General features: G+C 42.7%; 1 protein-coding gene across 9 annotated transcripts in view; it reads left to right on the forward strand.

Annotated features, from left to right (window-relative positions):
• Positions 1–12,287, forward strand: part of DGKB (diacylglycerol kinase beta) — a 733,919-nt gene that overhangs the window by 324,347 nt on the left and 397,285 nt on the right. For all 9 annotated transcript variants that reach the window (XM_033930985.1, XM_033930986.1, XM_033930988.1 and 6 more), the window contains one exon: positions 1,647–1,763. In XM_033930985.1, the coding sequence (XP_033786876.1) occupies positions 1,647–1,763 (117 nt within the window). The remainder of the gene's footprint in view (positions 1–1,646; positions 1,764–12,287) is intronic.

A 12,287-nucleotide genomic window follows, 5' to 3' on the forward strand; every position in this document is an offset into this window, starting at 1 on the left:
TAGTCTAAACTGATATGCCCATTTGGATCTGCTAACATTCTCCAGTCCCTTTATTCTTTGGCACACAAGGCTATCTGGACTCCCATTAAAAGCTGGAACATAAACCACTCCAACTCCTCTACTTGCTGGAGTTGCCAGAAGCATTCCAGTACTCTTCAGCATGTCTTATTTGATTGCCCATTAGTACATGCCTATTGGACAGATGTTTGGACTATTATCTCAGATATGCTGGAGATTAATGTTCCTCTTTCTTTTTAAAAAAAAAATCTTTTATTGATTTTTCAAACTACAAATGCGCAATAAATGATTCACATATTTGTACATTATATAATAAGCGCAACAAACCCTACAAATATTACTGCACAAATAAATTTTCCCCCATCCTCCCAGTTAATAAACAAATAAATCAAACCTTCATGAAATTATTTATAAATTCCTATATCAATATCATTTCCATTTCCATTCCCATTCCCATTCCCCCCACCCCCCCAGGATGTATATGTTTACAATGTCCACAAAATGAAAAATTATTCCTCTTTACAATATTTAGCCAATGGCTCCCAAGCATCCATAAAATTCTTAAAGCGTCCCTGTTGTATTGCCATGCAACGTTCCATTTTATAAGTATAGCACAGGGTTTCCCACCAAAATGAGTAATTCAACCTATCCCAGTTTTTCCAATTTCTTAAAATGATCTGCATGGCAACTCCTGTCATTACTAATAGAAGTTTGTTATTTCTCATTGATAATTGGCTTTTAGCTCTCATAAGAGTACCAAATAAAATAGTATCATAAGATAAAGCCACTGGATTCTCTAACATATTATTTACTTGGTCCTAGTCATTGGTAATTTTCAGATCTCTTGGTTTATCAGTTGTGATACCACCAGAGATTTCTACTCTGTTTAATATATTAATGAAAGTGGTGATTTCAATTGTCCTCTCTCACTGGAAATTAATCTCACAAGCTATTGTAGTCCAATGGTAGCATTTTGTTACATTACTTAGCACCTATGAATACCACCATGTGGAACCTACCAATACTATGTCACGTTTTCAACTGATTTGGTTGCATGACCCAGTGGAGGCATTGCTTATGTTCTTATGTTCTTATGTTTAAACAGTATTGTATGCTTCCTACTCTTCTCATTTCTCCTATTTGAACTTTTCAAATGATTATCTCTACTTACTTGTCTCATGATGCTCTTGATACCAGGGATATTAATTCCAGATATTTTTTCCGATGTGTATTTCCTATTTGGTAACAGACACCTTTTCCATTTGCTCTGTTTATTACCTGATACTGTGCAGTTTAGACTTTTTGTACTTATGTATACACTCATTTCCTACAGTTCTATAATATGTGCTGTATTGCAGATTGTTTCTTTCATGTTTTCTTGACAATTTTTTTCTCTTGGTTGTAACCTTCTCAAAATATTTAATAAAATGACTGAACTTAAAAAAAAAAAAAGTTCATAAAAAGATTGGAGGTGTCATTTTATATGTGGCTCTGATTCTTGTGGCAGGAATTGCAACCTCATAGGTGGACAATAATATGCCCTGTTGTCTAATACATTGTTAATATTGTTACATTAAAGTATATTATTTTAAAAATAGGTTTTTAGGCATGTTTTTTTGCTATTGTAGGAGAGACAATCAACTACAACAAAAGACAAGGGGTGTCCCCAGCAAGTGAATAACCCTGGAGAGCGAACTAAAATGCAGAGAGCAAACTCTGTCACTGTGGATGGACAAGGCCTTCAGGTCTGAAACTTTTATTTGCTACAATCCTTCATTCATGGAACTAGAGACATGTAGAATTTTCTTATTTTCATCTTTGTACTTTTTTTTATTTACCATATAACATATATGGGTCTCAAAATCAAAAACCTGTGGAGGGGCATAATAAAAAAAAACAACAACAGTCCCCTTGTGGCCTAAGGCCCTAAATGCTGAAAGTAGCAGCAGGGAAAATGTCCATTCTCCAAAAAAACATCCAAAATGAGGGTTTTTTTTAAAGAATGGCTTACCTCTACGTTCAGCAGTTTAATTGCCCAGACCACCACTACATCTAACCTTAGAACACATTATCAACCAAAAATAGCCCGTCCCAAACGCCCAAAACAAGACCTTTTAGGCCAAGGAGGGGCCAGTCCTTCGCTTAAAAACTGAATTAACATAAGAACATAAGAAGTTGCCTCCACTGGGTCAGACCGAGGTCCATCTCGCCAAGCGGTCCGCTCCCGCCGCGGCCCATCAGGTCAGCGTCTGTCAAAAACAACACTGGTTACAGAATCCACCCCCCCCCCCTGCAACAATCGCTGCAGGAGAGATGGTTCATCTCCCCTGCTGAGATCGCGATCTCCCCTTGAACTGCCAATCTCTCCTGCCGCGATTATGATCCACCCTCCACCCCCGAACCCCAACACAATACCAGCAGGAGGGAGCCCAACCCCTCCTGCCGAGGTGTCCCACCACTTCCCTCATAAAATATGGGCAGGAGGGGTCCCAGGCCCTCCTTACTATGGTGCCCCCTGACTACTTCCCTGAACCCCCAATTGCCATCAGTTCTCGCGGGACTCGCAAGTCTCGCGAGAAGCGAGAACTGATGGCAAAGGCATGGCAAAGTCACGCAGGAAGCAGCGCTGGGCCGACTGGAGATCGAAAAGACCTCTCTTGCCCTTCACTGCTGGCTGTGATTTGTGAAGCAGCGATTCCAGTTCATCCAGTGAGGGAGGTAAGGGGGGGGGGGCGGTGATTTTAAATGTATATAGGCTGCCCCAGTTACTGGTAGATAAGCCGCTGCTAATACAATGGGGCGGCTTATCTACCAGTTTTAGAACTTGTATAGGCATTTTTTGCGGCCTATACACTGGGGTGGCCTATATGCGGGGAAATACGGTATGCATCCAGCATTTCAGGGGGTATTTTGGGAGGCATAGTATGGTGTTATTTTGGGTGGGCTTTGAGCATGCTTAACTTGAACATCTTGAGCTAGATCTGTTTTAGAAGTGTTTAATGCCACAAAAGGTATCAAAACTAACCATTTAGAGTGCTCACTATAAATTATAAGGGGTATATGGTGATACGCACTTCTGGCGCTTTTTATGTGAAGTTCACAGCAATACCCTCTAAGGTGTCTCACTGCTCTGTTGGCATGTCTGTTTGGACAGTCCATCACAATGCTGGCCCCTCCCATGTCCAAATGGTTTGGATTTAGATGTTGGACATTTCTTTGGCTGAAAATGGGGTGTAAAGTTAGGCATTCTAAGGGTTGGATGTCCTGTCGGCCTAGATATACAACTATTTTTGAATGTCTAGTGGTTTGGCTTTCGAAAATGGACATTTCTATGCTTCTGATTTTGGATGTTTAGTGGGAAACATCCAAATCAAACTTAGATGTCATTTTCAAAAATGACCCTCCACATATCTAAATCTAATCTATCTTACTGTTTACAGTACTGCCTCTTTGAGGGACAAATTAAGACACAGTCAAATTAAGCACATGAGGGGAGGGGACTGTCAGATATGCTTTAAATTTAGGAGGTTAGAGTTGCCAACTAGCTGGCTTTACAGGTTTTACTTTAATGTATGGATTCCAGAAATATGTCTAAAGTAGAGATTTGTCAAAGTTTGGACTTTTTTCTGCTGCTTTTTAATCCTCCCAAAGAAAGAACTTTCTAGTGCCACTAGCAATGCCAGGAAGCTGGTTTCCTTCTTGATAATGTTCCCAGTTCCATCAGCCAATTCTGTGCAGGAAAGCTCTAAGACAGGAGTCAGAGAAACTGCACGTAGGATAAGTATATGAGAAGACACTGTGGATGAAAGCACTGGAAGGCAGCTCTAGTCACAGAATGGAAGGGGGTGAACCCAGGGAAAATCATGTGTGTGCCATGCAAATGAGGTAGGGAACTGAGTTCTTCAAGGGATACTGGCCTGACTTTGGAGAGTGTGCAAGTGATTGCTCTAGAAAGAAGGTGTTGAGAAGGGACCAGGATTAGGAAGAACATCTGAATGGACAATCACATGAGGAAAATAGGTAGCATCAAATGTAAGAATTTGATGTGATGTTGGGCAAAACTAATTTGGGGAGAGCTCTCATTGAATAAACACCTGAGCAATAGACAGCAGCACAGCATCCTGCAAGTGTTTTTATTTCTAAGTCTTTCTCTGGTGGAGACAGTGTCATATAAATAAAAGAGTTATTGGAACATTTGGGCTTGAATAGAGATCATTACAGTGCAGAGGAACCTTTGTGCATACTAAGTGGAGAGAAGTTTCTATTCTGGAAAATTTTTCCAGATAACTGTTTAATTACCTGGGCAAATTCCTTTGAAACTGTTGTAAAGCTTCCTCCAGTGTCTGTATCTTTTCAGAGGCACAAATGAAAACTATCATTTTTTTTTCTGTTCCTTTATCCATTTGTGAATTTTTTTCTGACATTTAAATTTTTCTAAAATCAATAAAAATATTTTGAACTAAATTTTTCTGTATTTATACCTCAGACACATGGCTTGTAAATCTCACTCTTTGGAACAGTCCACCTGTGGCATCAGTGGGGTGCTGGAGGTTGAAAATTACCCAGCTTTTTTGGTTATTTGATTTATTTATATATCACCTATTAAATGTGTATGTGATGTACATTCAGGTACTGAGTCATTTGTTCCTATCTATCCTGATGGGCTCATAATCTTTCTGATGTACCTAGGGCAGTGGAGGATTAAATGACTTGCCCAGGGTCACAAGGAACAGTGCAGGGCTTGAACCCCCAACCTCAGGGTGCTGAGGCTGTAGCTCTAATCACTAGGCCACTTATTCCTTCTCAACTAACTGTTCTTACTGCTAAGCTGCCTAATGCAAAGCATATATTTGCATATTCCTGGAACTAGGTCCTGCAATTTTTCCCTTGCAACTTCATGATTGGTGAAATGTCTGAGGAAGCTGTGAATGAAGATACCAGAGTGGGGCAGGAGAGGAATAGTTTTTGTGATTTAGGGGCTAGTCGGTTTACCTTCTGTTGTTACAAACAGTACGTGCACCTGATGCAGCATTCAGAGAAATTTGGTGCTGGGTTAGTTTTCATTGGCATGGGCATTGACTGATGTTGGCAAATAAGTCAATATCAATCAAGATAAATACAACTGCTCAGTAGTGCTGTATGATATGTTTTTACTTGCTAGAAGGACTTTGGAAATAAGCTGTTAATAGATTAGTTACATGGTGCCTTTTTAAAACCTAAATATTGTATGAAATGGAATAATAAAAAAAATGGTCTTATCAGTTGGGTTTGCTCACTGATATAGAGAAGCTCCTCAGTCTTTAGACTGGGCTGGTAAGAACCTATTATATCTGATGACACTTATCCACCCACTCGTATTTGGTACATAGGATTGAGTTTCTGCGAAGTGTCCCCAACCGGAATGTTTATAAGTGCTTTTATAAAATAGGCATAAAACAAGCACCTTTTAGGACTTCTCACATAGGTGTGTTGTTATAAAAGTATGTTAAAAGTAATATATCTCTTCTTAAAAGGAGCAACCAAAGCAAGTTAAAATGGTTCTGTTAATTTCTGAAACTACAAAGTCTTAAACGAAATCATTTGTTCATTTTATTTATATTCACTTGTTAAAAAGAGGCCAGAAAGAAAACATCCAGCCACAGAAAGGTATACATGTGTCTTAGCAAAAGCAGAGACCTAAGATCCTTAGTGAAGACCATTAATCATAGTTAAGCACATTCATCTTGCTTCTTTCTAGCTAACCAGAATAATGATCTGGATTATTATTTCTAATTAGAGGAAGTAATAGATCATGTATAACCTTAGGATGAGTCTCATTAATTAACCGAAGTCTTCAGGGACTTCAGATCGAGATAGTTAAGCACTCCGTCTTTGTCATACTCAGCACCATTGGTTTGCACTTGGTTGACAAAGAAGCAACACATTTAATTTCAATTGGAATAAATAACTAAAATTGATTAAAAGTGTTATGAGTAAAAAAATTCTGTAGAATGTTAGTAAGTGAGCAATAAAAATGTGCAAAAGTAAAAACAGTGACTTTCTATAGTTACAGGCTAATTGCCTCTCCAGGCCAAAAAAGAAACATCTGTCCTATACTACATCCATAAAGCCATTCAAGACATGCCAGCAAAATTATGTAAAACTGATATAGCTTGGGAACAATTGTGAAGAGAATCCAGAAATTGGACTTCTCAACCCTCACAATATTAAAAGAACATTTGAATTGCCACTGTAGCAATATACTCAGAGTATACATGTCCTGATCCAGCCTCGACTGCATGAAGTTTTCATACACAGCTTTGGATTTTTTTGGAGGTGTCAGTTTTTCATTTTTTTTTTCAGTCCATGCAGAAGAAAGGTTTGGAAACTATGCCTCTGTGCAAATGGGTACAAATTTGTCCATTTGGGGAACAAAATCTCATTAGTGAGATTTCAATTAGGATAGCAAGAACCAAATACTACCCAACAGGAAAACACACCTGGAATAATTGAGGCAAGCAGTCACTAATTTTAAACAATGTGTATTTTTTAGTAAATACAGATCATAGTGGTATTGATTATTTTTCCCACAAGTGATATAAGCTCACAATGCAGGTACTAACCTTTAACAAATTAGTCCCACAGTCTTGTCATCTACCGTATTTTCATGTAGATAACGCGCACCCGTGTAAAACGCGCACACGGGTATAGCGCGCGGAAAACACAAATTTATGTACAGAAATTTTTATATACCGCGCACACCCGTATACCGCGCATGCTGCCCGACTCTCCCGTCACCGCCCGACTCCTTTCGCCCGCCCCGACTCTCCTCTCCCCCTTGAAGTCCTGTCCCCACCCTGAAAGCCTGATGCCCCCCGATGTCCGATTCACCCCCCCGCAGGACCGCTCGCACCCCCACCCCGAAGGACCGCTCGCACGCACTCCCACCCTCACCCGCACCCCCACCCTGAAGGACCGCTCGCACTCCCACAGCCTCCCGACCCCCCCCATCATGTAGAAGCTCCTACCAGTGTCCTGCTGCTTTTTCTTGGTGGTCCCGGCCCTTCCGTGAGCCCTGCGCCTGCGCTGCTTCCTCTTCCAGCGGTTCGCCCTTTCTCTAACGTCAAGCCCTCTTGCCCCGCCGACTCCCTGACACGATCGGGGCAAGAGAGCTCAAGCCCTCTTGCCCCAGCCAACCGCGGCACCGCCGACACGATCGGGGCAAGAGGGAGCTCAAGCCCTCTTGCCCCAGCCAACCGCGGCACCCCCGATAAGATCGGGGCAAGAGGGAGCTCAAGCCCTCTTGCCCCCCGACACGATGGGGGCAAAAGGGAACCCAAGCCCTCTTGCCCCGCCGACTCCCCAACTCCCCGACAATATCGGGCCAGGAGGGAGCCCAAACCCTCCTGGCCATGGCGACCCCCTACCCCCACCCCGCACTACATTACGGGCAGGAGGGATCCCAGGCCCTCCTGCCCTCGACGCAAACCCCCCTCCCCCCAATGACCACCCCCCCCAAGAACCTCCAACCGCCCCCCCAGCCGACCCGCGACCCCCCTGGCCGACCCCCCTTCCCCGTACCTTTGTGTAGTTGGCCGGACAGACGGGAGCCAAACCCGCCTGTCCGGTAGGCAGCCAACGACGGAATGAGGCCGGATTGGCCCATCCGTCCCAAAGCTCCGCCTACTGGTGGGGCCTAAGGCACCTGGGCCAATCAGAATAGGCCCGGGAGCCTTAGGTCCCTCCTGGGGGCAGGGCCTGAGGCACATGGGCCCAACCCGACCATGTGCCCAAGGCCCCGCCCCCAGGAGGGACCTAAGGCTCCCAGGCCTATTCTGATTGGCCCAGGCGCCTTAGGCCCCACCAGTAGGCAGAGCTTTGGGATGGATGGGTCAATCCGGCCTCATTCCATCGTTGGCTGCCTGCCGGACAGGCGGGTTTGGCTCTCGTCTGTCCGGCCAACTACACAAAGGTACGGGGAAGGGGGGTGGGGGTGTCGTGGGGGTCGGCCAGGGGGGTCGCGGGTCGGCTGGGGGGGCGGTCGGAGGTTCTTGGGGGGGCGGTCGTGGGGGGGAAGGGGATTTGCGTCGAGGGCAGGAGGGCCTGGGATCCCTCCTGCCCGTAATGTAGTGCGGGGTGGGGGTAAGGGGTCTCTGTGGCCAGGAGTGTTTGGGCTCCCTCCTGGCCTGATATTGTCGAGGAGTTGGGGAGTCGGCGGGGCAAGAGGGCTTGGACTCCCTTTTGCCCCGATCGTGTCGAGGGAGGCAAGAGGGCTTGAGCTCCCTCTTGCCCCGATCGTGTCGGGGGTGCCGCGGTTGGCTGGGGCAAGAGGGCTTGAGCTCCCTCTTGCCCCGATCGTGTCAGGGAGTCGGCGGGGCAAGAGGGCTTGACGTTAGAGAAAGGGCGAACCGCTGGAAGAGGAAGCAGCGCAGGCGCAGGGCTCACGGAAGGGCCGGGACCGCCAAGAGAAAGCAGCAGGACACTGGTAGGAGCTTCTACATGATGGGGGGGGGGGGGTTGGGAGGCTGTGGGAGTGCGAGCGGTCCTTCAGGGTGGGGGTGCGGGTGGGAGTGCGTGCGAGTGGTCCTTCGGGGTGGGGGTGCGAGCGGTCCTGCGGGGGGAGGGGGGTGAATCGGACGTCGGGGGGAACTATGTAAAAAAAAATTTGTACAACGCGCTCACGCATATAACGCGCAAGGTTATGCGCGGTTTGTAAAAACCACGTATAACGCACGCGTTATATGCGAGAAAATACGGTATTTCAATTCCATTAGAAATGCAAAATGGACTAAATTAACACATATGAAGCCCCAATTTGCATAGGACCATGAGGTCAGAACTGCAATGATAAGGTCTACTGAATGTACAGCTTTTTGTAAAATATGCATAAAGTCTCCACATGTATTTACTAGGATGTATACTAGGAACAAGTTTCAAAAACCTGCAGAAAAATAGTGGCAATGTGGCAATATTTTCCTTGTATGATTGCTTTTGATTATATATAGAAGTACGGATATTTGTTACTTCTTTTGCATTTTAAAGACTAAAAACACGTATTGGGGGGCTGAGCACAATTACTGTCTCAATCCCTCATTTTCAACCCTGGACAGAACTGAGCAGGAGATGCAAAAGCCAACAAGGAAATTTTCAGAACTATGTAACTACTGTACTATCATTGTAAAATGTAAAATACACTTAGGGATTCTTTTACTAAGGTGCGCTAATTGATTTAGCGCACGCTAAATGTTAAGGCACTCATTGTATTCTATGGGTGCCTTAGCATTTAGCGCACTCTAATCTTTAGCGCACGATAAATTGATCAGCGTGCGCTCAATTGGTTAGCGTGCCTTAGTAAAAGGATGCTTATTTTTTAAACCACCCAAACAATTCCCAAAATATAACCTGTTTAAAATTGCGCATGGTAGCTTTCTGAGATCACACTTTGCATATCTATAAAGATAATAATAATAATAACAATTTATATACCGCAGGACTGTGAAGTTCTATGCAGTTTACAATGATTAAAGATATTACAGATTGATTCGAATAAAAATAGTACAGACTTAGTGATTAACAGTTCTAGAGATCGTTTGTTGAGGACTAAGATTGTATAGGTTGGTTTCCTAAGTATTTCAGGAACAGATGTGTTTTTAGGCATTTCCTGAATTCCCTATAAGTAGTAGGCATGAGTAATTGTTCTAGATCTTTACCCCATAGTGCTGCTTGATGTGAGAAAAGATGTTGGTGATGACTTTTAAATTTACAACCTCTAACCAGTGAAGAAACAAAGTTCAGGTGTAAGCTTCGCCTATGTCTGTTGGTTGTGAAAGAGAAAAGGTCTGTTATATATTTAGGGGCTAAGCCATAAAGTACCTTGAAGCAAAAACAACCAAACTTGAATTTCACATGTGCCTCCATCGGCAGCCAGTGTAGAAGTCGATAGGAAGGTGTTATGTGATCAAACTTCTTCAGTCCACAAAGTAGTCTAACCGCTGCATTTTGTACCAGTTGCAATTGTCGCATATTCTTCTGGGGGAGTGCCAGTGGGCGACATTACAATAATCGAGTTGACTCAGTATAAGGGATTGTATCAGAATTCGAAATGATGAGGCATCGAAGTAAGTTCTGATGGACCGAAGCTTCCAGAGGGTGAGAAAGATTTTTTTTTAATCAAGGAGTCTACCTGGTCTTTCATGGCCAAGCTCTGGTCCAGTGTTACTCCCAAAATCTTCATAGTAGGTTGAATGGGATAACTAAGGTTATTGATGCATAGTGATGCTTTAGTGTCAAGAGGGTGTGGCGATGCTATGAAAAATTTTGTTTTCTCTGAGTTTAGTTTTAGTCTGAATTCCGTCATCTATTGCTCCATCCGATTTAGTACTTCTGTTGCTTTGGGGGTGACTTCTGAGACAGAGTTAGTGAATGGGATAATTATCATGAAGTCATCAGCGTAGCTAAATAGTTTTAGTCCCAGCTGGGACAATTGCGCACCCAATAAGGATATGTAAACATTGAAGAGCAAAGGGAATAGTGGTGATCCCTGTGGCACACCAGATGGATTGCTCCATGTGTCAGAGAAATAGTGATTAAAATGGACTTGATAGGTGCGTGATATAAGGAAACCTCGAAACCAGTTCAGTACCTCTCTGATTCCAATTGCATCTAGGCATTGTAGCAGTTTTCCATGGTCCACTAAGTCAAAGGCAGAGCTCATGTCAAATTGCATGATTAGGGCATTGAGACCCTTACTAAACAAGTAACGCAAATTGTCCAGGATAGCCGCAATTACTGTCTCAGTGCTAAACAGAGGCCTAAAACCAGATTGAGTTTCATGCAGAAGAGAGAATTGGTCGAAATATTCCATTAGTTAGGTGTGTACCAATCCTTCCATGATTTTTACCATAAATGGAATAGATGCTACTGGTCTATAGTTGGTTACTGATGTTGATGATTCTTTACAATTTTTGGGGATTGGGGTTATTATAATATGACCATTATTAGTGAGGAATTTTCCATTGTTTAGGTTATTGGTTTGATAGTTCAATAGAGATTAAAGTCTAGTGGAGCTGCTTTCATAATTTCTGGGGGACATGAGTCCAGGACACAGTATGATTTAGAGTATTTGTTATATAATTTGATGTAGTTATTCCATTCTAAATTGTGGAAGGAACTCCTGATCATGTCCGCTGGTATTTCATTTCTTTGTATATCAATTGATTGATGTTCGTATACAACAATTGTCGAGTAGTTATTTCTTAGATTTTTGATTTTTGAATCGAAATGTTGTGCTAGATCATTTGCTGAGGGTAGCTTGGTATTATGCATGGGTTGAGTGTAGTGTGTGGTGTCAAATAAATTTGTAACTATGTTGAACAGTTCTTTTGCATTGGCTCCTTTTGAGCTAGTATTAGATGGGTTAATTTTGGATGAGTAAAAAGTTTTACGTTTTTCTTTTATCTGTTGTTTGTAGAGTTTTATGTTGGCTCTCCAGTTGTTTCGGTGTGACAGTTTTCCCATTTTTTTCCAGATTCTTTCTAATCGTCTTACTGATTGTTTCATTGTTAGGAGTTTGATGTCAAACCATTTGTTGTATTTGTTTGAGCAGCTTTTGCTATTTCATTTAGGGGCAATTTTATCTAAGATGGATGTGCCAGTTTTCATCCAGTGATCATAGAAATCAACGTCTTCTTCTATCTTCGCTTGTAGATCATATTGTGACCAATATTCCTCTGGGTTGATATGGCCCCTTGTGAAGTGTTCTCTTTTTGTCCGTGGGTGTGTTTTAGGTTTTAGCCGAGTCCAGATTAGATTGAAATAATAAGTGAAATGGTCAGATCAGATATCATGACACCAAGTACCATCCGAAAGAGAGATGGGAGGGTTTATGATCTTCTTTATGGACATCGCTACCACGTCTAAATGATAGCCTTTTTCATGTGTTTGAGTGGGTGAAGGGAGATTGTAATTGAGTAAAGAAAGAAAGTTTTTAGAGTCTTTCGCTTCTGGATTGTCTATTTCATCTAGATGTAAGTTTATGTCTCCTGCAATTAGATTATATGATGAAGTGATTGAGTTATGTAGGACAAATTCGCAAAAGTCAACTCTAGCTTTTGGCCAGCTTTTCAGCGGAACATAGAATAGTATACAAGAAAGGGAATCTTCTAGTTCCTTATTGCTAATTTTACAGGCTAATATTTCTAATTGATTGATCATTTTGGAATCTAATAGTTCAACTACAAATCCTTCCTTGGCGACAATTGCTAATCCTCCCCCTCTTCTTCCATCATGAT

This window comes from Geotrypetes seraphini, chromosome 2, assembly GCF_902459505.1.
Source record: "Geotrypetes seraphini chromosome 2, aGeoSer1.1, whole genome shotgun sequence".
Taxonomy (NCBI): domain Eukaryota; kingdom Metazoa; phylum Chordata; class Amphibia; order Gymnophiona; family Dermophiidae; genus Geotrypetes; species Geotrypetes seraphini.